The sequence below is a fragment of the Pelophylax lessonae genome (assembly GCF_965119305.1).
Source record: "Pelophylax lessonae genome assembly, chromosome: 11".
NCBI classification, from domain to species: Eukaryota; Metazoa; Chordata; class Amphibia; order Anura; family Ranidae; genus Pelophylax; species Pelophylax lessonae.
The window spans coordinates 51,028,043-51,054,268 of NC_138778.1; the positions used below are offsets into that span (position 1 = coordinate 51,028,043).

A 26,226-nucleotide genomic window follows, 5' to 3' on the forward strand; every position below is an offset into this window, starting at 1 on the left:
TTTTTCTATGAATTCTGCTGGTGCCTTTCCTTACACAATTCTCACATTATTCCGGCGAAGCCAGTTTTCCATACCCTCCAGGCGCGATTCATGTATGGCCAATTTTTGTGATTTAGTTTTAGAGGACTGCACTATAGGATGCACAGAATCTTCCAGGAAGCTAACCCTTTTCTCCACTGCTGAGACCCTTTCTTTAAAGTTCTAATAATTGTGCCTTAAGGAGATTTCTTCTCTCATGCCATCAACTCTCTGGGACAGGGCGTTTGAGAGCTATTGCAGGTGGTAACTGCTTTCAATCTATCTGCTAGGGTAGGTTCAGGATCTACTGCAAGAGATAGTGTTTTGGCTATCTAATACCATGTTACTGTGCCATCAGGAACAGCCACGTGGCTTTGTCTTCCTCCCATGCAGGGGATGCAGCAGCAGATGTAGCAGGAGGGATCTCCTCCTCCATTAATGCCTGCTCGTGAGTCGCCTCACTGTGCTCTCTGGGTCCTTAGCAGGGGTTCTAGTAAATCGCTCTAGTCAACCAGCAGTGTCTTAGCTTGTCCTTTACTGAGCGATGTGGCTGCGCACCAGCGCCATATTAGACGGAGCAATCCGCGGCTCTATTGTTATCCTACCGTGCCAGAACCTCTGTTTCAGATGGATCCGAGGTAGGTCAAGAGGACAGGCGACCCAGAAGTCTGTGTAATACAGTATTAATCCCTGATTCCAGGACATATTGTTGGATATGCTCAGGAGCTCCAGCCTGCACGTCCGCTCACATCTCCGTCCAAGCCACGCTCCCCCCTGCTACTTAACTGACCAGATCAATATCCCAGGAGTTTATTTACTTGTTGCTACACTCTGTAATAAAGTGTTCCTTTAAATTTTTGAGCAATGTATTTTAATCCTTAAACCCAATGTGAGAATACAGATCTTGGCCTCGTTCAAGCTCAAATTCAGCTTGGAATCCACCCAGTCTGTCATCCTTTTCCTTCACCAGGGATTTCTCTCTTGCCTCTGTGAATATTAGGCAGTTGCCTACATGTCCCCATTTTTCCAGTGCTTCAGTTATGCTTTAAGTTGGACTCCTACACTACCAGTTCTGTGCCTTCCGCTTCAGCCTCTCGTTTGTATTTCACATGTTCATCAAAGTGCTTCCCCCAGTAAAAGCCCCACTGTGTGCTTATGGCATCCCTATTGTGAGATACTTTGATGGTCTCTCTTGTTGAGGGAACATTGGCATGTGCTTTTGGACAGCATGGCTTTGGCTGTCCGGATGATACAGTAGTTCAGATGGATCCTAAACCTTCAGCTCCGTCCTGAATGTTTCTTCCACAGTGAAAACTTCAGACACACTCTCATCCCACATTCAAGATTTCAGTCTAGAAGTTTTCCACTTCTCAACTTTTGCATGAGAGTCTTGGGGCCTGATAGCCTTTTTTTTCAAGGTAGTCCTATTTACCTAGTTTCACTCCGGACCTCTACAAGGTAACATTATGTTGTGGGACAAGTCCCCGCACACGGATTTCCTGTGTCCCTTAATAGGACTCGGGTAAGGCAATTTATGGTGAGTACAATATCCTGTTTTCTCTATCGTCCATTGACAGACGCAGCTCTTATGCTTCTTATACCATGCTGCTCCCCACAGGAGTATTACTAGGCAGGAAAAAAAAGTTTACCACGCCTACAAGGGCTGTCTCTATAGGCATAACCCCACACACTCTCTGCTCCAGCATACCAGTTTTTTCTCTTACGTCCTCCGTCAGTCGCCGCCCACTCATACAGTTTTATTTCTGCCTAGTGAAGGAGTAGGACCTAGGTTTCCTGCTGGGACTTTCGGTCTCCGTTTTTGTATTCTTTTAAGAATATTTTGTTTCCTTTACTCGCTTCTGCTAGTTAGTGTTCAGGGGGATTCCTCCTGGTGATCTACAAGCAATTGCCAGCTGAGATTTCACACTGGATAATCTAGATCATTAAGGTCTCCCAGCCTGGCCTACGAGCATGAGCAAGTTATAGTCCCGCACTAGGCCTCGCCACGACAGAGCCCCATTTTGGATGGGGACGAGCCTGTGAGTGGATGTCTCGCTGGGACGCGACTACCTGGAACGCCCTGAGTCACAGTGTACCTCTCGGCTGGCAGCACCCCCACTCCGGGTGGGAGATGGCCTGTCTGGAGCGGAGCCCACTCGGTCCATGGCATGGTGAGTAATTGCAGCCCCCCATATCCCCTAGTGGTGTTGAGGGGGGACGTGGGCCCACTCCTGAGGATAAGACCTAGTACTTCCTAAAAGATCCCTTTGGCCTGTCAGGATACCTGGCCCTGTCGTCCTCCCCCTGCCCTTATTGCGGCTTTCACGTGGGGGGGTGCTATAGCTGCGGCGCCTAGCATCCCCGGGGGGGGGGGGGTTAAATTGGTACCTTTTTCTTGCTCGGCCTTGTTGTAGATCCTCTGTGGCCTCCTATTTGGGGTCCTCTGACCGCATGGCGCGCCGTGGGAGCCGCCATCTTTAGTATGGGCATGGAATTTCTCCCCATTGATTCGCATTGGCAGCTATGTTTGTGTAGCCCTGTGGAGCGCGTTCTTTCACATTTTATCCAGGCTAATGTCCTGTCCTGTGACTTTCACTTTCCTGCTGTACAGATCGGCTCTGGAGGTTTCTCAGAGAGAGGTGGTAAAGTACTGGGGTCTCTGTGGGCATATCCCTGCGCACTCTATTTGCTCCCGAGAATTTTCATGATATTGTTAATGAACAATGGCGGCGCATCAAGTAAACGCCGTTATCCCTTTGCTGAGACGGTTTCAAACCGTTGGACGGTACAGCCTAAGGTGGATGATCCTGTATCCAGGTTGAATAAATCTACTATAGTGCCTGTGGAAGATTCCCCAGTGTTTGCGGACCCGGTGCACAGGCGGCTGGAATCCCTTTCCCGCCATCTTCATGTGTTGGCGGGTTCAATCCTGAAACCGATTTTGTGTTTGTTTTGGTATTCCAGACTGTTACGGAATGGGTTAATATTTTTAACCGGTTGCCGACCGCCGCACGACTATGTACTGCGGCGGTCAGCCCCGGCCAGGCAGAGTGACGTATGGATACGTCACTCGCCTGTCACTGACTTGCGAGCCTATTGCGGGTGGGCGCCCGCCGCGGCTCGTTCACAGACAAGTCAGTGCGTGTGTCTGGCGGACTCGATGTCCACCGGTCACACTACGATCGCTCCTGTGAAGGGAGAAAGGTGGAGCGGCTTATGTAAACAAGCCGCCCGTCATTCTCCCTGGTGTAAAAATGAAGATCAGACGGTTCTACTATGTAGAACCGTTGATCTTTGTTTTTACACTAGGAGACATGTCCCTGCACAGTTAGAAACACGCCCCTAGGACACACTTAACCCCTCCCTGTCCAATAAAGTTAACCCCTTCCCTGCCAGTGTCATTTTTGCAGTAACAGTGCATATGTATAGCACTGATTACTGCAGTAATGTCACTGGTACCCCCAAAACTGTCAAATGTCAGTCAAGGGTCCGATCTGTCCGCCGCAATATCGCAGTACCGCAAAAAAAATCGCAGATCGCCGCCATTACTCGTTAAAAAAAAAAACACCAAAAATGACAAAAATCTTTCCCTTTTAGTGAACGCGATAACTTTTGCGCAAACCAATCAAAAATTGCTTTTTGCGTTTTTTTTTTTTTTTACCAAACATATGTAGCGTAAAACAATTTGGCCGAAAATGTTAAAAAATTTTGATTTTTACATTTTTTTTGGGGGGAATTTCATATAAAAAAAAAGTGAAAAATATTGTTGTTTTTGCAAAAATTACGCTCTTTTTTTTGTTTATAGCGCATGATCAAAAAATCGCACAGGTGATCAAATACCACCAAAAGAAAGCTCTTTGTGGGAAAAAAAGGACGTGAAATTCATTTAGGTACAGCGTCGCACGACTGCGCAATTGTCCGTCAAAGTCACGCAGTAAAAAATCGCAAAAAAACCCCTGGTCTTTTAGCAGCCAAATCCTCCGGGGCTTAAGTGGTTAAGGGGAACCTAGATGCTGACTTGTTTCCCTGGAGCTGATGGAACTTATGGACCAGATGGGCCCAGGCCCTGGTGTTTCTGTGTGATGCGTTCTTGGATGCGGCTCACCTGGGGGCCAGAGTGTCGGCTGTGGGGATTGCCATAAGACGCATGGTGTGGCTGAAAAACTGGTTGGTAGACCAGGCTTCCAAGAAGGCCTTAACAGATCTCCCTTTCCTGGGAGAGCGATTATTTGGCGACTCGCTGGATGAGTTGATCAAGGGTCTAACTGGTGGGAAGAGTACTCTTCTTCCTCAATCCTCCAAAGATAAGGCACCCCGTAGTAAGCGGGGGCCTTCTTTCACCGTTCATAGATGTTTTTTTCGTGCTTCTGGGGCGCAAGGAAAAGGAGGTAAGCCGTTCAGGGCTTCTGGAGGGGCTAAAAAACCATGTTCAGGCAAGACCAAGACCAGCCAGTCCGATTCTGCAGACAAGTCCTCTTCAGCATGAAGGGGCATCCTCACCCGTTTCTGGGGTGGGGGGGGGGGGGACGTCTGGCTTCTTTCAGGAACCCTGGACTTCCTTCATTCAAGACAAATGGGTTCACAAACTGATTGGTTCCAGGTACAAAATCGAATTTCGGTCCCGGCTGGCGGACAGGTTCTTTCAGTGCAGTATCTCCTTGCTCAAGGAGTGATTGTGCCAGTTCCTCCACAAGAACGCTTTCAAAGTTTCTATCCAAACCTGTTCACGTTGCCCAGAAAAGAGGGTAAGGTGCGTCCAATCCTGGACCTCAAGGCTCTGAACTGCTTTGTGCGGGTGCAGAAGTTTGGAATGGAATCCATTCGGTTGGTGGTAGCATCTTTAAATCAGGGGGATTTTCTGGCCTCCATTGATATCAAAGGTGCGTATCTACACATCCCCATCTACAGGGGACACCAGCACCAAAAAGGGATTGTGATCCTGGGATATCTGGACGATTTCCTATTGAGAGCGGATTCTCACTCGGCCTGTTGGGCGACCTGTCAATTACAGTTCAGACCCTTCAGGAATTTGGGTGGACTATCCATTTCCAAAAAATCTGCTCTGACACCTTCAATGAGGTTTGATTTTCTGGGGCTGACTCTAGATTCCGCCTTAGCAAGGGTCTTTCTTCCCCTGGAAAAACTTCAGAAGTTGCAGGGAGCGATCCGGTTGCTGTTGGAAACCGATCTGTCCTCACTATGGACTTGCATGAGAGCCCTGGGTCTAATGGTATCAACCTTCAAGGCGGTTCCGTTTGCTCAGTCTCACTCAAGACCGCTGCAAAAAGATTTTTGCCAAATGGAACAGGGATCCACAGTCTTTAGACAAAATGATACGCTTGACTCACGAGGTCTGCTCTATCCTGGTGGATCCAGTCGCCAGTATTGTGTCAGGGCAAGTCCTTCCTACCAATGTTTTGGATGGTGGTCACCACGGACGCCAGCCTGTCAGGCTAGGATAGAGTGTTGGGGAAGCTCTGTGCCCAGGGGACCTGGTCAACGGAAGAGTCTTCCTTACCAATCAATATTGGACGAATTGGCTATGCGGTTCGTTGGTTCGGATCGAATCGGACAATGTTCCGGCTCTTTCCTTGTCCACATTGCAGGTGTGGAGAATTGGCAAGCGGATTACCTGAGCCGTCAGGTGCTGGATCAAGGGGATTGGTCCCTTCATCCGGAAGTGATTCATCTCCTGTGTCCGGTGGGGAACTCCGGAGGTAGACCTGTTTGCGTCTCGCCTCAACAAAAATGTCTACAGGTTTGTGGTCGGGTCTCCTGATCCTCTGGCCAATGCCACAGATGCCTTGTGGCTCCTTGGAGCCAGTATCGGCTGCTCTATGCCTTCCCTCCGATCAAAACTCTTGCCAAGGCTTCTCCGCAGGGTGGCGGTGGAAGGAATGCCGGTCGTTCTGGTGGCCCCAGATTGGCCTCGTCTGTCTTTGTACGCAGACCTAGTAAAATTGGTCGCCGATCCTCCGTTGAGACTTCTCAGAGGGAGGATCTGCTGTCCCAGGAACCGATCTTCCATCCTGCTTTACGGTCGCTGGCTTTAACGGCATGGCTTTTAAAGGGCAGGTGTTGAGAGATAGGGGTCTTTCTGAATCTGTGATTACTACCCTGTTGAAGGCTAGGAAGGCGACTTCTAGGAAGATTTATCATCGTATGTGAAAATCGTACATTTCATGGTATGAATCGCTGAAGTTACACCCTCACTTGTGTTCTATAGCTAGGATTTTGGCCTATTTACAACAAGGGGTTGAGCAGCAGTTGGCCTTGGGCACCATCAAGGGCAAAGTGTTGGCTTTGGCTATTTACTTCCAACGTCTGTTGGCTGCTAATGCCTTGATTCGCACTTTTATTCAGGGGGTGCGTCATCTGACTCCCCTGAGGAGATCCCTATTGCCCCTGTGGGATCTCAATCTGGGTTTGTCTGTTCTTCAAAAGCCTCCTTTTGAGAACATTGGGAAGATTTCTCTGCTTTCTTTATCCCAGAAGGTTTCTTTTCTGGTGGCAATTACTTCTGCCTGCAGAGATAAAGGTGGTACTCTGACCTAATCCGTTTTTTCTCCCTAAGGTGGTGTCTGATTTCCATCTAAATTAAGACATTGTGTTGCCTTCACTCTGTCCTAAGCATCCCAAGGAAATTTCTTTGCACTTTCTGGATGGGGTTCGGGCGATCAGGATTTACCTGACAGTCACTGAGTCTTTTAGAAAACCAGATGCTCTTTTTGTCCTTACTGAGTGATCTCGTAAAGGTTTGGCTGCGTCTGTTTCATCTATATCCAGATGGATTAGGCAGACGGTTGTTCAGGCTTATTCTTTGAAGGGTCAGGTTCCGCCTTTCCCTGTGCAGACACATTTTACTAGGGCGCTGAGTGCCTCTTGGGCTTTTCGCCATCTGGCCTCAGTAGTGCAAGTTTGTAAGGCGGCGAATTGGTCGTCTGTGCGCACATTTACAAAACTCTACAAGGTAGATTTGTTGGCATCTGCGGATGCATCCTTTGGTCGCAAGGTTTTGCTGGCTGCTGTGTAAAAGAGACTCATTTGTTTCTCTTTGGGGGTTTTCTTTCATGGGTGAGCTCCTGTTCCTGGTTGAGCTTCATGTTATCCAGTTGGCTAAGTTTAGCCTTTGGAGTTTACATTAACTATTTGGTTTGCGTTCTTCCCACCCCTCATACCTACACTGGTTTGGGACGTCCCAATGGTATAAGAAGCATAAGAGCTGCGTCTGTCAATGGACGATAGAGAAAACTGGATTTTTGTAAGAACTTCCTTTGAAGAAAATCCTTTGCTCTGAAGTCCATTGACAGACGCAGCACCCGCCCCTCTGATATGGGGATGGTTTGTGTCTTCTCATCGCTTGCAATGAAACTGGTATGCTGGAGCAGGGTGTGTGGGGTTATGCATATAGGGACAGCCCCCGTAGGTGTGGTAAACTTTTTTTTTTTTTTTTTTTTTTCCTGCCTAGTACTGCTTCTGTAGGGGGCAGCATAACCCAATGGTATAGGAAGCACAAGAGCTGCGTCTGTCAATGGACTTCAGAGAAAAGTATTTTACGGTAAGTTCTTAGAAAAATCCAGTTTTCCCAGAGCGTAAAAGATGATCACTATGGGTAAGAGCTTAATCTTCTTTTTAAGCTTTTCAGTATCCTGCTTTGTTTTTAGCAGCAACTGGTTTAAGTAATTTTACAGAACACAGTTAAGGTTTTAGCCATCGAACATATTTGCAGTTTTGGATTTAAAAAAAAAAAAAAAACTGCTCTTGGAGCTTTCAGTCGTCTTCTGTCGAGGGCTTGAACTGTCAGATGAAGCCTATTCTAAATATGTTCCTGTCACAACTCCTTCTTTGGCAGGGTAATGTAGAAATACTTTAAAAAGACCACTTACTGTCTTATCTCACCGCAGGGTATGTGCTCGCAACCCCATGGAGAATATTCAGAATATTGTGAAGGACATTGGTCAGAGGTTTTGCCACCATTACACGCAACCATCAGGGGATCAGGCTGGTTCTCATATGGGTGAGCATTGATTTTTATTTTATATTTTTTTTACAAAACCTAAGAATTGTAATTATTTATATTGTCTTCATTTCATTTTATAAATATACTTTTGGATCCTATCCATTTCATGTTGGTTAACACAAAGGTGTCCTCATAGTTGACTAGATTGTGCTACGTTTTTCACCCTTTTTATGATGGTGCATTTATTTTTCACTCCTGACTAAGCTTATTTACTAAGCAAAACATGTAGAGTTTTATTTTTATGGGAGCACTATTATGATTTGGGGTACAGCATGGTTTGTGGGGAGGGTTTTTCTCTAGGGTTTGCAGGCTTTATTAGTGCTAATAGCATTTAGTATTTTGATGAGGCAGGCTTTATCTGCTTTCCTAGCCTTCAGAAATAGACTAGGCAGGATGACCTTTGTCAGTCTTTTTGTCATCCTACTTTGAGAGCAGTAGATATTTGGAAGGCTTGATGAACAAGAGTAGCCAGCCAATTTAATAGTGTGCAGCTATCCAGAGTCTGATAGGCCATATTCTCTGAGACAGAATTGACGAGCGCTTATGAGAGAGATTTGCTTTTCTAGCCTTCAGATTCAGACCAGGCAGGCAATATTTGCTGCTTCAAATGTCAGACAGCCACTAAGCTGTGTGAGCAGTGAACATACAGATACTTGCTCCAGTGGATAGCGTTGCAACAAGAGAAGATCTGTTTAGGATAGATATGAACTAGAGAGAGAGAGCCTTACAGCTTTCAGTTGCATTTATTAGGTGGACTTGATGAGTAAAGGCTCGTACACACTTGACGAAAATCAGACGAAGTATCCTCCGATTTTTCTCTCTCCTTCTCAGCGGTCATAATCATTTTTAGTTGACCGTGCATAATGTTCACAAAATTTCTCATCCCGTTTTTTTTTTTTTTTTTTTTTTTTATGACATTTGTTCCTAGACTTTCGGGTCATCAGCAACTTCAGATCATGCGCAGTCTTTCGTATCCAATTTTTCGCTGACGTACTTCATACACATTAAACAAAAATTGGTTGTTTGGGGACAGGCGATAACCTTTTTTGTTTGTCCCTCCGTTTTTTTTAGTTGAAAATGTCGGCATCGGCTGCTGAAAGTTGTGTACACACTAGCCGAAAATCGTACCATTTTACCTCGGACTGGAATTTTCGGCACATTTTCTACTAGTGTGTACCCCACTTAAGAGGAGCAAGCATAACGAGTTGTGTGCAGCTACTTAGATTTTTGGAGACCATCTTATCTAGATGGGCACAATTCGAGACTAGGAGATAGTGATTGTCTTCTCTTTTCTCATTCTCTTCTCTTTTGGCTTGATTATTTATTATTGTGTGTACTCAATCAGTACACTATTGGCCAACCAATAAACCTACCCTCTTTTTTTGTACATGTATACAGTCCAGACAATGTCTTATAGGAATGAATAAAAGTTATATTGGAAATGCCTATGGGTGCGTAAGGGAATGCATCCTTCATTCAGAATGGCTTCAGTTTGTTGCCAGTCTGGTATTTTTTTTTGCTAAACTTCAGGTATTCGTCTTTGTTGCTTACGTTTTGTGCCACATCTTTAGCCATAGTTTTTGCTTCATCTTGAACAATATCAATCTCCCACTGCACTGTGCATACTTGTCTACTAAAATGGGACTTTTGTACTCGCTATAAAATTCTTTGCTTGGAGTTTGATAGCCCATTGACGATCCCAGAATAACCCCATTTATGAGCTTGCCTCCATTTTGTACCAAAGCAGTGCCAAGAACATGATCGTAAACAGATAGGTTGGACCTGTGTCCCTCGGTGGACCCCAAGAAAAGTATTTTACAGTGAATAAAAAATTCCTATTTCTTTGTCAGTTTAAGGACACTGGAAGTCTTTAACCTTCCGGACCTCCAAAAACAGTCCAACTGTTGGGTGGGCAACACCTCAAACAAACGCTAACAGGCCCAACAAAACTGAAGCTTGGATTATGGTCTACCTAAAGTAAACAGTGGCTTGAGAGAGACGATCACAGCCTTAACCACATCCAGACAAACTGCCGGACGGAAGTCTGAGTTGAGACCTGCAGTTCCTGAAACGTGGTAAAGGACAGAAACCTGGTCCTTGATGGTGCAGATTCCAATACTGGTCCATGCCCAGCTGCAGGAAGGAGAGAATTCATCACTGAGAGAAATAATGTCGGATTGTAAATACTGTGGGAAGTACTTTTTCCCGTTTGGGCATTGTAGAAATAAGTTCCTGTTGAGTGACTCTGTCCTTCATAACCTGGGCTTCAACAACCATGTGACCATAAAGGATGCTCATTCTTGAGACAGAAGGTCCCAGTGATTTGGTAGAGCTTGTGAAGCACCTGCCAGCACTCTTGCCAGGTCAACATCATCCGTCTGGACTTTTTGCAAGCAGGAGCAGTAGCGGCGGGTTATTTTTTGGCACTCTGTGGTTGGTTGATTTCCATGCAAAATTTTTCTTATAAAGACAGGGCTTTGAGATCCAATTTGGGCTGAATGCTCCCTTTAGGCTTGGGAATGGTAACAGGTTGGAGTAAAATCTTTGAAACCATTCTGTCCTAGGAATTGGGGAAATTACATCTCATCCAGAAGACCCGAGAGGCCTTGAGGTGGGTAACAGATTAAAGTTCCCTTGACTTTTTGCAAGCAGGAACAATATAGTGATCATTCCTTGACACTGTGGGGTTGATTTTACTAAAACTAGAAAGTGCATAATTTGGTGCAGCTGTGCAAACAAACCAACCGGCTTCAAAGTTTTTTTTTTTTTTTTTTGTCAAAGCTGAAGTTCGAAGCTGGTTGCCATGCAGAGCTGCACCCGATTTTGCACACTCCAATCATCAACTCCTGTATGGCAGGAAAGTAAACATCTGTGCGCAGCACTTCACTTGCACGATATACTTATTCTCAGGGTTAGCCCCCTTTGTGGTGGAAAATGGGGGCATTGAAAGTAGCCCAGTGACTTATGCTGTTCAGTGATCTCCACCTGCTTCTGGGACCTGTGCCGAGTGGCTGCTCTCCTGCATTTTGAATGCAAGGGGTTGGTTGCTTGGCACGGGTGGCATTCAGAGAATGCTTTTTGTATTCTGAGTGAATGAAAAGTGTTTTCTGATTGGGCAAGGTGGGGAGCATGACATTACTGCCTGTGCACCTCTTCCAAACAGAGAATGATCTTTTTAGCACCCGTGCTGAGTGGTCAACCCTTGGGTATTCACAATGTATCAGGCCCGGCTGCTCAGCCCATTACCCAAAAGCAAGTGGAGATGACTGAAGTTGTGGTGTCCATCAGACAGGTGTAGTGTGTATAGTTACGTTAGCCAAGGACTAGGACAAGGAGCTTGGACCAACTATAAATGTAACTTTGGTTACAAAAAAGATGCTTAAAGAGGTTGTAAACTCGAATTTTTTTCTTTTTTTTTTTCACCCTGCAAGAGAGACATAATGAGCTAGTATGCATCTCATACTAGCTCATTATGCAATACTTACCTTCGAACGAGCCCCCGCCTTGCCGCTCACTCACCTCTATGACAGGCGACATGTCCAGTCGCCCGTCTTCCGGGATCGCGGCATCCGGCCATTTGATTGGCCGGAGCCGCGGTGACGTCACTCCCGAGCACACGCGCGAGAGCCGACTGTCACGGCACGGGACTCTGAAGGAACCGCACGAGCGGTCGTTCCTTCAGAGCGCATGCGCCAGTGACGTCACTGGCTGCATGCAAGGTAAATATCTCCTAAACGGTACATGTTTAGGAGATATTTACAGTACCTATAGAATAAGCCTTATCATAGGCTTACCTATAGGTACAAGTTGTAGAGGAGGGTTTACTTCCTCTTTAATGGGCAGATGTGAATAATAAGTCTTCAAAATAAAAGCAATTGGACATTGGTATGCTACAAAAAAAAAAAAGCTTGCTGGCTTCTGGACATTTCCTGTCTGGCACCTTTTTTTGTATTTGCTGGTAGATTTATGTATGCATTAATCCATATGTACATGTTAATTTGAGAAATCTAGATGGCTTATCCAGAATTTTGTGTCTTTAGATTTTGCAGTTAACCGTTGGAAATTGGCAGAAATTTTGTATTACAAAGTTTTGGAGTCGATAGTTCTTCAAGAAACAAGGCGCCTTCATGGAAAAGACCTAACTGTAAGATGCTTTTTTTTTTTTGTTGTTTTTTTTCTTGATTTAATTTTCATAAAATTTATATCTAAAATTGATTTTATTTGTGTAAAATCGCTACATGTTGTAGCTCGGAGGTGCCATGGTAGGTGGCCTAAAAAGGTATAGGCTTTTTAAGGTATAATACCAAAAATGCACACATCACTCTGGAGGAATGGCAGTGCCATAGTTTTTCCAGCAGTTGGTAGTCAAATCTGAAACTTCTTTCCTATTTTTTTTTCTCTGTAATACCTAGCAATTGTAAACAGGAGTCAGATGATCTTAGATGTGTACTTATAGTGGAATCCCTCCCCCACCACTTGAGGGCTGCAGTTGTTTAAATCTTATGGACCTAGAGTTCAGCTTATGTGCCTGCGGATTTACCAATAATGCCTTTGTCATTGCTTACAATGGTAAAGTGATAACTGAGGAATAAATTATGGTGGATACATGGGGTCAGTAGAAGGACAACTACAGGGTACCTGGAAATGGACAGGTAAGTGCTGGCTTCTGCAGTGATCTTCGGGGGACTATTCCTCCAATGCAGTGATGTTTTGTGGTGCAGGAGTGCTAAGGATTTACTAGCTTCCTTTGCAGAATTGCCTCTAAGCCCCTGTTCACATGCAGGCGACGCTACTTCGCACCGCGACCTCCGAGGTCGCGGTGCGAGCAGCGCGCCGCGACCTCGGAGCTGCCGCCACGGACTTCATAACATTGAAGTCTATGGCGGTCGCCTCCTGGTCGCCCCAAAGAAGCTCCGGACCCTTTTTCTAAGTCGCAGCGACTTGTGTCGCTCCTGTTAGAACGGGTCCGCAGCATCCCTATGGGAGGCGACCTACGGCGACCTGTGAGGCGACCAGGTCGCCTCACAGGTCGCCTTAGTGTGAACGGGGGCTGAGTTATATATTTTTGTGGCAGTGCTGTTTGTTTTTGCTTTGCCCTTTTTGAATCCTCAAAGAAAAGGGGATGTGTCAGGGTCTTAAAATAAGCATAAAGGAATCCCTAAAGCTGCCCCAAACTGACTTTGCACTTAGTAGTGCTGGATGTTTGGTTTTTTTTTTTTAGCAGTTTTTAGGCCAGTTCACACCATAGAAAGCCAGATGTGTTCCAGATGCCTTTCTGCATGTGCGTTTTTGATACGTTCCAGTGCGTTTTTGATGCAGCCCAGTGCATCCCCCCCCTTTTTTTTTCCATTACCTTAAATAAGGACGTGTGTTCCAGCGCGTTTTTACAGCTTTCCATTACAGTCCAGTGCAGGAAAAACACAGCATGTTCTACTTTTTTTTATTTTTGTTTAATAGAACGCACTGGAACTGCAAGCATCGGTATGAACTATGCCATTGGAAACCATATAACCTACTTTCCATGCGTTTTGAAGCAGAAAAAAACACACTGGACTGCATGTGGTGTGAACTGGCCCGAACAAGTTACAATGCTGATCAAAAAAAAAAAATACACACACAAAAAAATATTTATATCCCGCACTACAGGGGGAGATCTACAGAAAAGTAAAACCAAGAGAATAGAACTGAAAGTAAAATGTGCTGGATGTTTTTAGGTGGCTCTATATCACTTTTTTTTTTTTTTTCAATTTGAGCAAGAGAAATTCCTATTCTGGAAATACTATGCAACCCAAAAAGGACAGAAACTAGATATGCAAATAAAGTTCCCACTTACTAGTGGGAACTTTATTTTGTGGCATAACCTTTTCATTTTATGTAAAAGACAAAGCGGACATATTAGAGAACTTGCACAATGCTCTTTTAATTGTCTTAATTGCAACTTTAGGCTACATTCACACCTGAGCGTTTTTTACCACGATTTAACAGGCGTTTTTTGTGCAGGCGTTTTTAGATTGAATAGAGACCAATGGAAAATGCCTGTAATCTGCCCAAAAAAAAGCTCATGTACTTTTTTGAGCATTGGACGTTTTGCTCACAGCGTCAAAACGCTCAGATGTGAACAGGGGCCATTGAAATGAATAGGATTTGTCTTGTTGGGCGTTTTGAGAGCTGATCCTAGAGCAGAAAAACTCCCCAAAAACGCCTACATGTGAACGGAGCCTTAGCCCTGCCTTTTTCTGTTTTGCTACATAAGGTATGGTAAAGCTATACAAATCACAGATGAACTCGTAGTACTGATTTGCTGATAGTGTACAAGAGAACCTGATCAACGAGGAGTTGCTGCTGTATGCCAGAAGGAACATTTATTTTCCATTACCAGCAATGTTTTTTGTCTTTTAGGCTCTGCTGGAGCAGGATATATTCCACCAATCATTGGCAGCTTGTTGTCTGGAAATTGTGCTTTTTGCATACAGCTCTCCCCGTATTTTTCCTTGGACCATTGAGGCTCTCAATATAAGTCCTTTTTATTTCTACAAGGTAAGAGCTTAAACATGTAAAAGCAAGTTGTAGAGTAAATGGGGCTCTGCATTTTTTTTTCTAATCTTTTGACTCCCTATAGAAAGTGAGGAGAGAAAATGCTTTCAATGTCTAAAAATCTTTGCCTTTGCCCAGGTTATTGAAGTGTTTATCCGCTCAGAAGATGGATTGTCGCGGGATATGGTAAAGCACCTTAACACTATAGAGGAGCAAATCCTAGAGAGTCGAGCCTGGGCAAGTGATTCCAACTTGTGGGAGTTGCTTCAAGCAGCTGAGTCTGTTCCAACCTGTGAGGAGGTAGATGAATCTCAATTTTTTCAAATGGGTTCATGGTCAGGTTGGTAAACAAGTTATTTTTCAACTTACTGGTGATTCCAGAAGTGAGAATAGCTTTGGACCAGCCTCACATAACTGTTGGATATTACTGTTTGTGCATTGTAAGAAATGCCAGGACTTGTGCAGTTTTCATCTGTTTGAATCCAAGATGGTGTTTCTAAAATGCAGTTCATTATTTGTTTAGTTAGATATCACAATATCCACTATCCTCCTTTCCTCCGTCCTAACATAGGGAATGTTGATTCTTGTACCCTGTGCCAGCAGACAGTTTAAATGATTTTAACCAAGCCGCTCCAATGGAACTACCTAGTTCAGAGCTGCATTTTTACCTGCTGGGACATGTCTTTGGAAACCATTGGTTTTCAAGGCAGGCCTGCATCTGGCTGGAAGAAGCCAGCCATAGTAACCCTGGATTTATTCAGTGGCTCTTCAACAACAAACTGATATTGGAATAAGCAGAACATGAATTCTAAATGACATAGGCTTTTAAAGGGTTAACTCCACTTTTGTGGGGAAATAAAAAATATAGCCTATGCAATTGTGCGACAAGCCCTATTGTAATTAAATACTATTAAAAATGACCTTTCCTTTTCAATCCGCAGCCGCTGTAATTTTCTGAAAATGCAATATGGAGGTGTTCTGTACACGTGTACTGAACCACATCCCAAAAACCTAATTTCTCTGTCGCTCATTGACAGACGTAGTCCTCGGTGATTCAACACCCTCGGGTTATGCTGCCCTCTACAGGAGTAGGACTAGACAGGAAAGAAAACGTTCTGGCCACACCCTAGGGGCAGTCCCAGAGGGTATATCCTCTCACTTCCTGCTCTAGCAAATCAGTTTTTTTCTGTCTAGTTAGGAGGTGGTCCAGGTATGTAAGGCGGCCACCTGGTCGTCGGTACATACCTTTACAAAATTTTATAAGATTGATGTGATGGCATCGGCGGATGCCTCATTTGGCCGCAAGGTTTTGCAGGCCGCAATTTGAGGAGACCGGTGGTCTACCTCAAGGGTTTTTTTCTGTTGAAAAATTTCTGTTGAGTCTCATCACTGAGGATGAGCATTGTAAACTTCTAGTTGGCACCGGTTGGGCCTTCTAGATTGGATTTGATTTCCATTTTCCCACCCCTCATTTGTGGTACTGCTTTGGGACGTCCCGAGGGTGTTGAATCACCGAGGACTACGTCTGTCAATGAGCGACAGAGAAAAATGGATTTTTGTAAAATCTTACCGTAAAATCCTTTTCTCTTAGCTCATTGACAGACGTAGTACCCGCCCCTCTGTTTTTGAGTTGGGTTGGGTTAAATTCTCTAAATACTGCTTTGTGACATAACTGATTTGCTAGAGCAGGAAGTGAGAGGATATACCCTCTGGGACTGCCCCTAGGGTGTGGCCAGAACGTTTTCTTTCCTGTCTAGTCCTACTCCTGTAGAGGGCAGCATAACCCGAGGGTGTTGAATCACAGAGGACTACGTCTGTCAATGAGCTAAGAGAAAAGGATTTTACGGTAAGATTTTACAAAAATCCATTTTTCCTGCTTATTTAATTGGCTCAACAATTTTACCAGAAGTCTGCCTAAGATACAATTCAGATTTCAGGCATCCCCTGCAACAAAACTCATTTTTTTTGTGAGATGCTCCCAATAGGAAAATGTATAAATGGGATGCAGGCCCAGCAGATTTCCTCGTTGGTGCTCTGCAACTGCACAGCTGATTGAGAATTATGAAACCACTCCCATTAGACTCACTTAACACAAGGGCACAGAGGAACAAACTGATTTCTTCACAATGACAAAAGGTAGGAATCTGCAACAAAGGTTGTTCTAATACTTGCAATGTACAGAGATCACCCAGAGGGGAATGTTTTTTTTTTTTTTTCTTATCAACAAAAGTGGAGTTGCGCTTTAAATTAGGAAAAGGTTGCATTGGACGTTTTACTATTCGATTTTATTTTTTTCTCTTCTATCTAGGTTATCATACCTAGCAACTTTGAAACTGATAATGAAGCTGGTTTAGGACACCTTCCTATGATGCCAGCTTCCCCTATCATTCATCCACGTTTAAAAGAAGTCCGCACAGATTTTGGAGGCTCCTGTAGGCGAGGTAATCTTGGTATTGAATAAAATGTATTTCTGTTTGCATTGAATGGTCTTGTAAACATGTACTCTATATTGTGCATGCACTGGCATTTAATATTTTAGATGCCCTAAACTATGTTCTTCATGTATTAGATTCACAGCCATTGTCTCCATTGTCCGTTCATGAACGGTATAACTCTCCTGCTGCTGGTAGTGCCAAAAGGAGGCTATTCGGAGATGATGGACCTAAAGAGTCACCAGTTGAGAGACTTCATACAACCCCAGAAATCACTAGAATCAGAATTATTCCTAGCCAGCCACCTGAGCAGCTGTGTATGTCACCAGACAAAATTCTATCTGGACAGAGGCCAAGCATACCTTTAGCAGGTAAATATTGAAGACTATGCTATATATGGCCTTTTCATGTTTCCCTGTGAAAAGCTTTGGTGTTCCATTTAAAATTTGTTTTTTTATTTTAAAGTAACTCTTAATGATGGTGGGCGTCCCTCTTCTCCAGAAAATGAGCATGGAATTCAAACCCCCCTTACTGCCCAAGCTCTGATCAGTCCATTCACGAAACGGCAGATTTTCCGAGCCCAAGACGGGTGTCCCACATCTGCCAGCAAGCCCAAGAGAACCGGTTCTCTTGCTCTATTCTTTAGGAAGGTATGTATTAAGTAGACTGAGTGACTCTAGTTGCAGTAAAGGTTTGTGATATCTTCAGTAATGCATAATCTTCCTTGCCTACTCTTAGGTTTATCATTTGGCAAGTGTTCGTCTGAGAGACCTGTGCCTAAAGCTCGATTTGCCCAAAGATCTGAGACGTAAAATTTGGACGTTGTTTGAATACTCATTGGTTCATTGTACAGACTTAATGAAAGACAGACATCTTGATCAGCTGTTACTTTGTGCCATTTACATTATGGCAAAGGTTAGATCTTTTCCTTATTGCATTTATTTTTCTCGTGGTTCTCTAGAATTTCCTAATCTTATAGAAGAGATTCCAAGATGTCTTGTGACCTGGAATGCCATTCTAAGCTAGGAGCTTGGGCAGTCCACAATAACAAAAATGCTTGTGTTTTTAGATTAGTGCTGTCCTCAAGTTGTGTTTTTTTTTTTTTTTTTTTTTTTTTTTTTTTTTTTTTTGTCTCATAGAAGTTCCTCATCGTCTCCCCAAAATTAGGAAGTGCTGTATGGTTTTTAATCATACCTTTATCACTAGGGTTAATCTGAGCAAGTGACATTACTATTTTGGAACGAGTATGCAGCCAGAGAACATATATGGCAGCTTTTTAGGCTTTAAGTAAATGCGTAAACAGTGATAAAATGAATTGCATTAGCAATTGTAATTGCTGTGTAGCTGCTGTTCATCATTTTCCAGCAATAGATTCATTTTGTTTTTAAATAAAACAGTTTTCTGCATTATTTGGGGTTTTGTCTGGCATTAAGGGTTTCATTTATTTTTACCATATATAACTTGTGTTGCTGATCTATGACCCCACAGATCACAAAAGAAGAGCGACTGTTTCAAGATATTATGAAATGTTACAGAAATCAGCCGCAAGCTCAGAGTCATGTAAGTTCATGAACAACTCCTCCTTACATCGGTGTTCTACAGCTCTGCCGAGTTTGCTCAGCTTATAAATCCAGTGTTCAAGTTCAGTATGTGCATTTTAACATTGATGGGAAATAATTCTGTCTTTAGGTGTATAGAAATGTATTATTGAAGAAGGTTCCTCAAGTGGAAAAAGATGAAGTTGGAGCCAGCCAAGATGTGGAAATGATTGATTGTGGTAAGAAATTTGAAATTGCATTAAGCTGGCCATACACGGTTCAGAATTTTGGACGGTTCTATCGACTGACTTTTTATAAATGGGCTTGTTGGAAAATTCCTGCTCAATTAGCACATTCAGCCAATGAGCCAGTGTATCCTGATGGTGTGAGGAGTCCCACTGTCAAAGTACAATACCACAGCATGGAGGATTTCCTCATCCACCTTGAACTTGTGAATGGGGAAATCAGCTTTGTGTGTATTTTACTTTTGTGTATATAGTTTAAAAAAAGTTTATATAGTTGTATATAGTTTAAAAAAACATTCAGCAGATCACTGATGCCATGCAGGTCTCCTGCACAATGTCAGTGTATCGGCTTACCTGTACATCCGGTACGGGTACGCTGATACTCCCTGACAGGATGACTCAATGAACTACCACGGCGCTCCACAACGCCGTGGTAGTTCACTGAGAACTACAAGCTGACAGCCGCAAAGGATGTTGGGACTTGTAATTCAGACACATGGAGTTGTGTGTCTGAATGACGCGGCCGTGTGGGGGCGAAGCCCCCCTGCTTTCAAATAGTTGCAGTACTGCTGCCTCAGGGAGGGGGCAGCCGCTGCAGCACCGGGAACATGTAAAATATTCCACCCTAAAATCATGTGAAACATATACCATGTTCCCAAAGGTGAACCTATCCTTTAAAACAGGCATGTCCAACCTGCGGCCCGGAACCGCAGGCAATGCAGCCCCCACTGCCCCCTGACAATTTTTTTTTTTTTTTTGCTGGGGAGGAAGGAAGTCGGGTCGGGGGCACGGCCACAGCAACTTACAACTAACGGTAGGCAGAGGCTGCCTCGGAGGGGAGGGGGGGGGGCGAGCATGTGCAGTGTTTCTGACTCCTACCACCATGACCACTTCAAATCACTGAAGTGGTCATGGTGGTTAGAGTGTTCCTTTATTATCTCTCAGAAGTAAGCCTCTGTATACTGATTCCATTTCATTTGATCATCCTCTAGTTGTGTTAAATTAGTGCGGGGGGGGGGGGGGGAGCGCGGTAAGGGCGCAGCGTCATTTTATTACTTATATACCTTAACTATAGTATATATTTTATATGCGGCCCGAGAAAATTTCTCTACACTCAATGTGGCCCAGAGAAGCCAAAAGGTTGGACACCCATGCTTTAAAATATGAAATAAATATAATTTGGAAGAAGAAAAGAAAATGTAGAAGATCGATCTAGAAGAAGATAAATATAATTGTTTACTTTTCTATGCAATGGAGCTCTCGGCTCTTTTTCAGAATTTCTCCAGGCTCCTCTTGGCTCATTGTTTACCAAACTCAGTAGTTCAAATTTAAACAAGCGCAAATTAATGAGCTCTATATCAAGACACAAGGAATCCTAAAGCAAGCAGGCTCTGCTGTTTAGAAACCATAATGCTCTGGGAATCCTTTCTCATGGGTGCACAGAGTTTATATATTTAAAAATGTATATTGCATCAGTTTCTAACAAGAAAAAAAGGACCCAAAACTTATCATAGGTTCGCTGAAAGTTCATTGACGTAGAAAAGTAAAGTTTAAGCCCCTTCACCAGGAGGACAGACCCTAAGCAAAAGGGTAGTGCTCCTCCCCTTTTTGGACAATACGCCTCTTCACTAGACCATTATAGGTTTTCTTTAAATTTTTGCCTTTTATGATAACAGGCAAAACGGGAGTGAAGAGTGTTTTTTTTTTTTTTTATTTTGTCAATTGTTTCTTAATTTTTGACTGGCTAGGCCTTCACTTTTAGATTTACTCTTTTGTAACCGTTTTTATAACAGTTATAACTAATTGTCAGCATTCTACTCCCAATACCAGATGCTAATACCTTCCCATTTACTATCTGTGTACAACTCCATTGCTTATGTGTTTGTCTGCAGTAAATTCTTTCTCTCTCCCCTTAGAATCTGATGACTCTCAGAACGTAAACAATGTTAGTGATGGTACTGACAACCAAGCAGAGAGGGGAGATCTCATTACGTTTTATAACAACGTCTACGTGGAACGAGTTAAAATGTTTGCACTCAAATATGCAGCCATCAACGGTGAACATCTGGTATGAGCTTTTAATGTTGCACACAAAAAAAAAAATTACTTTAATGCCAGATATGTAAAATATGCACCTAATCCATATATCCAGTTATTTTCTAAAGTGGCATGAAATTATCTGTAAACATTCTTTCAACTGAGGCGAACTCCTGGAATTCAGCCACTTTGATAAATGTGCAGGCATGCTATGAGTCAAGTCTGATGAGGTGCATTGCCACTGTGTGGACTTATGTCTTTAATTCTGTTCTCACACAACATCTCTGCCCACCTCTCTCCTGCCTATTCGAAGAAGCCTTTGTAATTTGTGAAAAAGTTCACAAAATGCGACTTTGCAGCTGCAGGAGTTGAGAATACAAGGTCCAGCGTCAGAGCTCTGGGAACTATAGTGATAGCTATCCTTCTGGAGTTCCATAAAACAGATCCATTAGGTGACCTGCACCTTGTGCACTTAAAGTTGTTGTAAACGCTGTTACACCGCTTATACCTACAGGTAAGTTTATAATAAGGCTTACCTGTAGCTACTGTGAGTATCTCCTAAATTTGTACTGTTTAGGAGAAATTCAAACTGTATGCAGCCGGTGACATCTCCGGCGCTCTGAAGGTCCGACATATGAAGGTCCAACATACAAACAAAAAAATGTTGTTTGGGTGCTGCGTTGCATGACCGCTCAATTGTCATTCAAAGTGTAACAGCGATAAAATTTGAAAACTGGCCTCGGCTGGAAGGGGGTGAAAGTGCTCAGTAGGTAAGTGGATACATTTTGTAGAACAGGAAATAGACTTTCTTGTGAAATTATTCCTGCTGTGTGTTGTGATATAGTTCAGCTTTCAATGATGAGTAAGTAATTTTTTTTTTTTTCTTTAAAAATTACAAACATGTCATACTTACCTGCCCTTTGAAGTGGTTTTGTACAGAGCAATCTTGATCCATCACTTCTCAGGGTACATTGCCGGCGCTCCTAGCCCCTCCTCCCTGTCAAGTGCCCCCACAGCAAGCGGCTTGCTATGGGGGCACCTGAGCTGAGCCCCAGTTTGGCCCTGCCCCCCTCTCTCCTGATTGGTTAACTGTTTTGACAGCAGCCAATGGCGCCGCTGTTGTGTCTTAGCCAATCAAGAGGGAGTGACCGGACGGCCGAGGCACTCTTGCACATCACTGGATAGAGATGAGGCTCAGGTAGGTATTGGGGGGGGGGGGCGCTGCTACACACAGGTTTCTTTTTCTTAATACATAGAAGGCATTAAGATAAAAAACCTTCTACCTTTACAATCACTTTAAGTATACAGATTGCTGTGTGTCATGGTATAAAATTGATCAAAGAGTAATTGTAATTACAGCAAACCGTTAATTGTCTTGTGATCATAGTTCATCAAATTGTTACAATAAGCAGATGCTGTGGGTTAGAGTGCCCCTCAAACAAAAATAGTCCACATTCTAGGAACCTCTCTTGCCGCAGGTTCTTGAAATATAAATAATACATTTCAGTAAATCAGAATTTGAATTTGTAAAATTATACATTTTTATAATGAAGCCGTTTTGTTTACTAACTGCCATCTTTATTTGCCACTTCCAATGTGTACTATAAATATTTTCTAGGTTGTGGCTCCTCCTCTTTCTCCATTCCCGAGCATCAAACAGCGACCTGTTTCCCCTCGCCGTGTCTCTCAGCAACACTCGATTTATGTGTCCCCGCACAAGATCACTGGTTGCCTGACCCCCCGCACTGCTCTTCTCTACAAGTTCAATGGAAGTCCATCTAAAGTAAGTTCTTCTGCGAAATAATATTCTAAAAGGGGAGGTAATTTGTATAAACCAAAATTATACAGAAAATAATTATAGTTTGTAATATAATAATATAGTTTTGCAAAAAAATGTATTGATAGCCTGCAAAACATCACCTTATTTAAAGCGGTAATATACTGCTTTTTGACACTTTTAACTACAGGTAAGCCTATAATAAGGCTTACCTGTAGGTACAATTAATATCGCCTAAACCGGCATGGTTTAGGAGATATTTGCACTGCATGCAGCCGCTCACGCGAGCGGCACATGTGCTCTGAAGGTCCGGTGGACCTTCAGGTTTCCATGCCGGGAGCTTGCCGGAAAATGATTGCGGCTCCGGCCAATCCCAGCACCGGAGCCGCCGAACCCGGAAGAGACGCCGAGGGATCATGTCAGCTCCCACAGTGGTGTCCAGGGGTCCGTGTCAGGGCTTCGTTCTAAGGTAAGTAATACATAATGAGCTAGTATGCGATGCATACTAGCTCATTATGCCTTTGTCTTGCAGGTTTTTTTTTTTTTCAGGTTTACAACCGCTTTAAAGCAATTTAAAAAAGGTACGTCACTCACTCTGTCCTTGTTATGAATGCGATCATGGAAGTCCATGTAGGGAATCTGAACTGTGTGCGGCCAAATCAAGAAATCATTGTGAAAAATAAAACACTTGGTGTGTCAAGAAATGGATTTTCAACTGACAAAGAAAAATGAGTTTCTTATGCAGCAACAAATAACATGCAAATTAATGATATTTGGAGACAAGATTGGTAATGTATTTTATGGTAGAGTTGTGAAAGGCTTTATATGTTAGTATTTTGAATTAAATTCACTGGGCAATTGGAAGCCACTGGAGGTTTTGGCAGGGAAGAGGGGTGGCAGATGCTGAGTGGTTGGTAAGGTAGATAGTCTGGCAGCAGCATTCATGGCAGACTGAAGAGGGGATAGCCTATGGAGAGGTAGACCTATGAAATGGGAGTTACAATAGTCAAGGCGAGAGACCCCGATTACAATTGAGATCAGATTTGTTATTTTGTATTAGAACAGTTAGTCAAAATCACATCATTTTACTAATTTGCATATACAAGGAGAACGACCTTTATCGCAAGGATTTCTTGAACTGCACACACACAACTTTGAAATATTCATTAATTTACACATGGACTTTCTATGATCCTATAAATAGTGATAGATGTAAAATGTGTTTTTTTAATTGCTTCTAATAAGGTGGTCTTATGCAGGCTATCAAGTTTTTTTTTCGCAACCTAATACAATCATTAGTATGACATCACTTTTTGTGAAATTTGGAATTTAAAGCTTCCTCTTTCACAGCTCCGTGTAAACCACATACTCAAACACTTAGTAAGTTCCACTCAGAAGATCTTCACTGTCAGCCTTGCCTGGCACTGCACAACTTTTGCAAAATAAAGCACATTTCATGTCCCACTCATTCCATTAATACAGCCTCAGTCAGGCAGAGGATTGTAGAGCCATAGGAATGAATAAGGTGAGCAGTTAAGAAAGCAGTCAAGGGCCACATAGTTGAGATCTCTGTAGCGGGGGCTCTATGCAAGTGTTTAAGTTTGGGTCTTAAATTGGAGCGTGAATGCAGAAGAGTCAAAGAACCGCTTCACAAAGTTATCTTTTAATTCCAGATACAATGATGTACTTTTTTGTGCTTGTTGGACAGCCTCCAATAACCAGGCCTACCACAGGCCAGTTCTCGCTCTCCAATTAACGTGAATGGGCACTAGGGCAGACTTTTAATTTTTGGACTGGTAAACTATTGCTCAGCTGAGAAAGTGTACCACTCTGTTAACCTTAGGGCTCTTTCACACGGGTGGACTGATCCGGTATGTCAGTTATTTAGGCACTCCCCGATCAGACCATCCATTGTCCTCTATGGAGAGGCAGATGTAAACAGACATGTGCGTACACCTGCCGACATCCAATCCAATCTGCTAAAAACCAGGCAGATGGAGGATCTGTTCCCGATCCATCTATTGTATGGGATGTTAGTCAGATGTGAACAAACCAGTGGTCTGTTTACATCCGACCTCCCATAGGGGAGAGTGTGTTATCAGTGGACAACCCTCCCGCTGAGCAGGCAGAGCCGCTGGCCCATAGAAGTGTTGATAGCATAATGCGTATGATTGTGTCAAGCAGTACGCAGCTTTGTGCAGCAACTTCCCCCTTTTCTGTAAGAGTCCTAATGGATTTATCATTTACTTCTGTAGTCTTTTATATTTTGCAGCAGTACATGGTTGTATGTAGCATACACTATGGAAAGCCACGCTGAGTTTTTGTGTTTATTTGTTTTTTTGGTCTTTTGACTGACAGTTACTTTCCTTTTTCAATTTAGAGCCTGATGGATATAAACTGCATGATTAAACAGGACCAGAGAAGCCGTAAACGAGCAATAACAATTGACAGCGATTCTGATTCCCCCGCTAAACGCCTGTGCCAGGAAAATGATGACGCCTTGCTGAAACGTCTTCAGGATGTTGTTAGTGAAAGAGCTAACCACTAATGGCTCTGAGTCTGTGGGTGCGTCCTTTTACATGCACATTGCACTATGCTACGGCTTCAAATTCTACACTGGGACTTATTTATTAAAAAAAAGAAAGTGCTGACCTTAGCAGCCAAATGTTTAAGAGCTCATTTTAGGAAGAGTAGCAAGTATTTTGGTGGCCATGACCAACATCTTTACTTCTCTTGTCCTAAAAATTCTATAAAGGAGGCCCCACAGTGTTAATCATTTAGTATCTTTTGTCGATGGCATTAATTCCTTGTATGTAAAAATGTCAAAAGATGGGACTCTGCATTTTCTTCTCACAGAAATTGAGTATTAATATATGAATTTGGGTGCTATAACACAAGCAAGAGCTCCCTTTAAGCATTATGACAAAGTGCCTTGCCTTTTTTTATCAGGTGGACCCTGCCTAAGAAGCCCAGCAGTTACTACTGGGAATTTTTATTACACTTTTTTGCACAATCTACAAATCTTGGATTTTTTTACTTTAAGGGTCAGTCTACCTGTTTTAGTTGCAAGATCTTTTTATACCCAGTATGGAATTCTGGGTAAATGAATTGATCAGTTTTAAGTGGATTATTTGCTTTAGTGGAAGTTTAATCTTGTGAAGTTTAAGTGTATGTCTAGGGGGGAAAACAATATGCATTACATGCACACATCCATGTGTTCCTTTTAAAAACACTGCAGGTACAGGAAAATGTTACTCCAAAATGCCTTTCTAAATTTCCTGTTTGCACTGACAAATGGGAACTGTAGTCTTACAGTACATAGGAAATAATCCTAAGCAGTGTTGTCAGCACTTCTGGAGTTTTCCAGTCCGCAGGGAGAATGGTAAATGCCACTACTTGGGATTTCAGTGCAGCAGCAGACAGAAAGCTCACTGGCTTTCTGATAGGATCAACAGGTATTTTTGGTACTTACAGCCCCACTAAAGAAACAAAACAAAGAGAATATGTGCGCAATACAAAGATGTACTATGTTTTTTTGCCCAGACATAACTTAATAATTCATAAAATATAAAATTATGCAATGTTGCATAATAGGAGTTAAGTAAAGTAGCATACTGCATTGCAA

At 43.2% G+C, this 26,226-nt stretch overlaps 1 protein-coding gene across 1 annotated transcript in view; it reads left to right on the forward strand.

Moving 5' to 3' along the window:
• RBL1 (RB transcriptional corepressor like 1) overlaps positions 1-25,705 on the forward strand; it is a 98,440-nt gene extending 72,735 nt beyond the window's left edge. Inside the window, exons 10-22 of the mRNA XM_082271896.1 lie at positions 7,923-8,035; positions 12,079-12,182; positions 14,438-14,575; positions 14,711-14,872; positions 16,881-17,013; positions 17,142-17,375; positions 17,470-17,654; positions 17,743-17,919; positions 18,493-18,564; positions 18,694-18,781; positions 20,704-20,855; positions 22,443-22,607; positions 24,982-25,705. Of these exons, the coding sequence (XP_082128022.1) occupies positions 7,923-8,035; positions 12,079-12,182; positions 14,438-14,575; positions 14,711-14,872; positions 16,881-17,013; positions 17,142-17,375; positions 17,470-17,654; positions 17,743-17,919; positions 18,493-18,564; positions 18,694-18,781; positions 20,704-20,855; positions 22,443-22,607; positions 24,982-25,149 (1,891 nt within the window). The 3' untranslated portion in view covers positions 25,150-25,705. The remainder of the gene's footprint in view (positions 1-7,922; positions 8,036-12,078; positions 12,183-14,437; positions 14,576-14,710; positions 14,873-16,880; positions 17,014-17,141; positions 17,376-17,469; positions 17,655-17,742; positions 17,920-18,492; positions 18,565-18,693; positions 18,782-20,703; positions 20,856-22,442; positions 22,608-24,981) is intronic.
• The last annotated feature ends 521 nt before the right edge of the window (positions 25,706-26,226 follow it).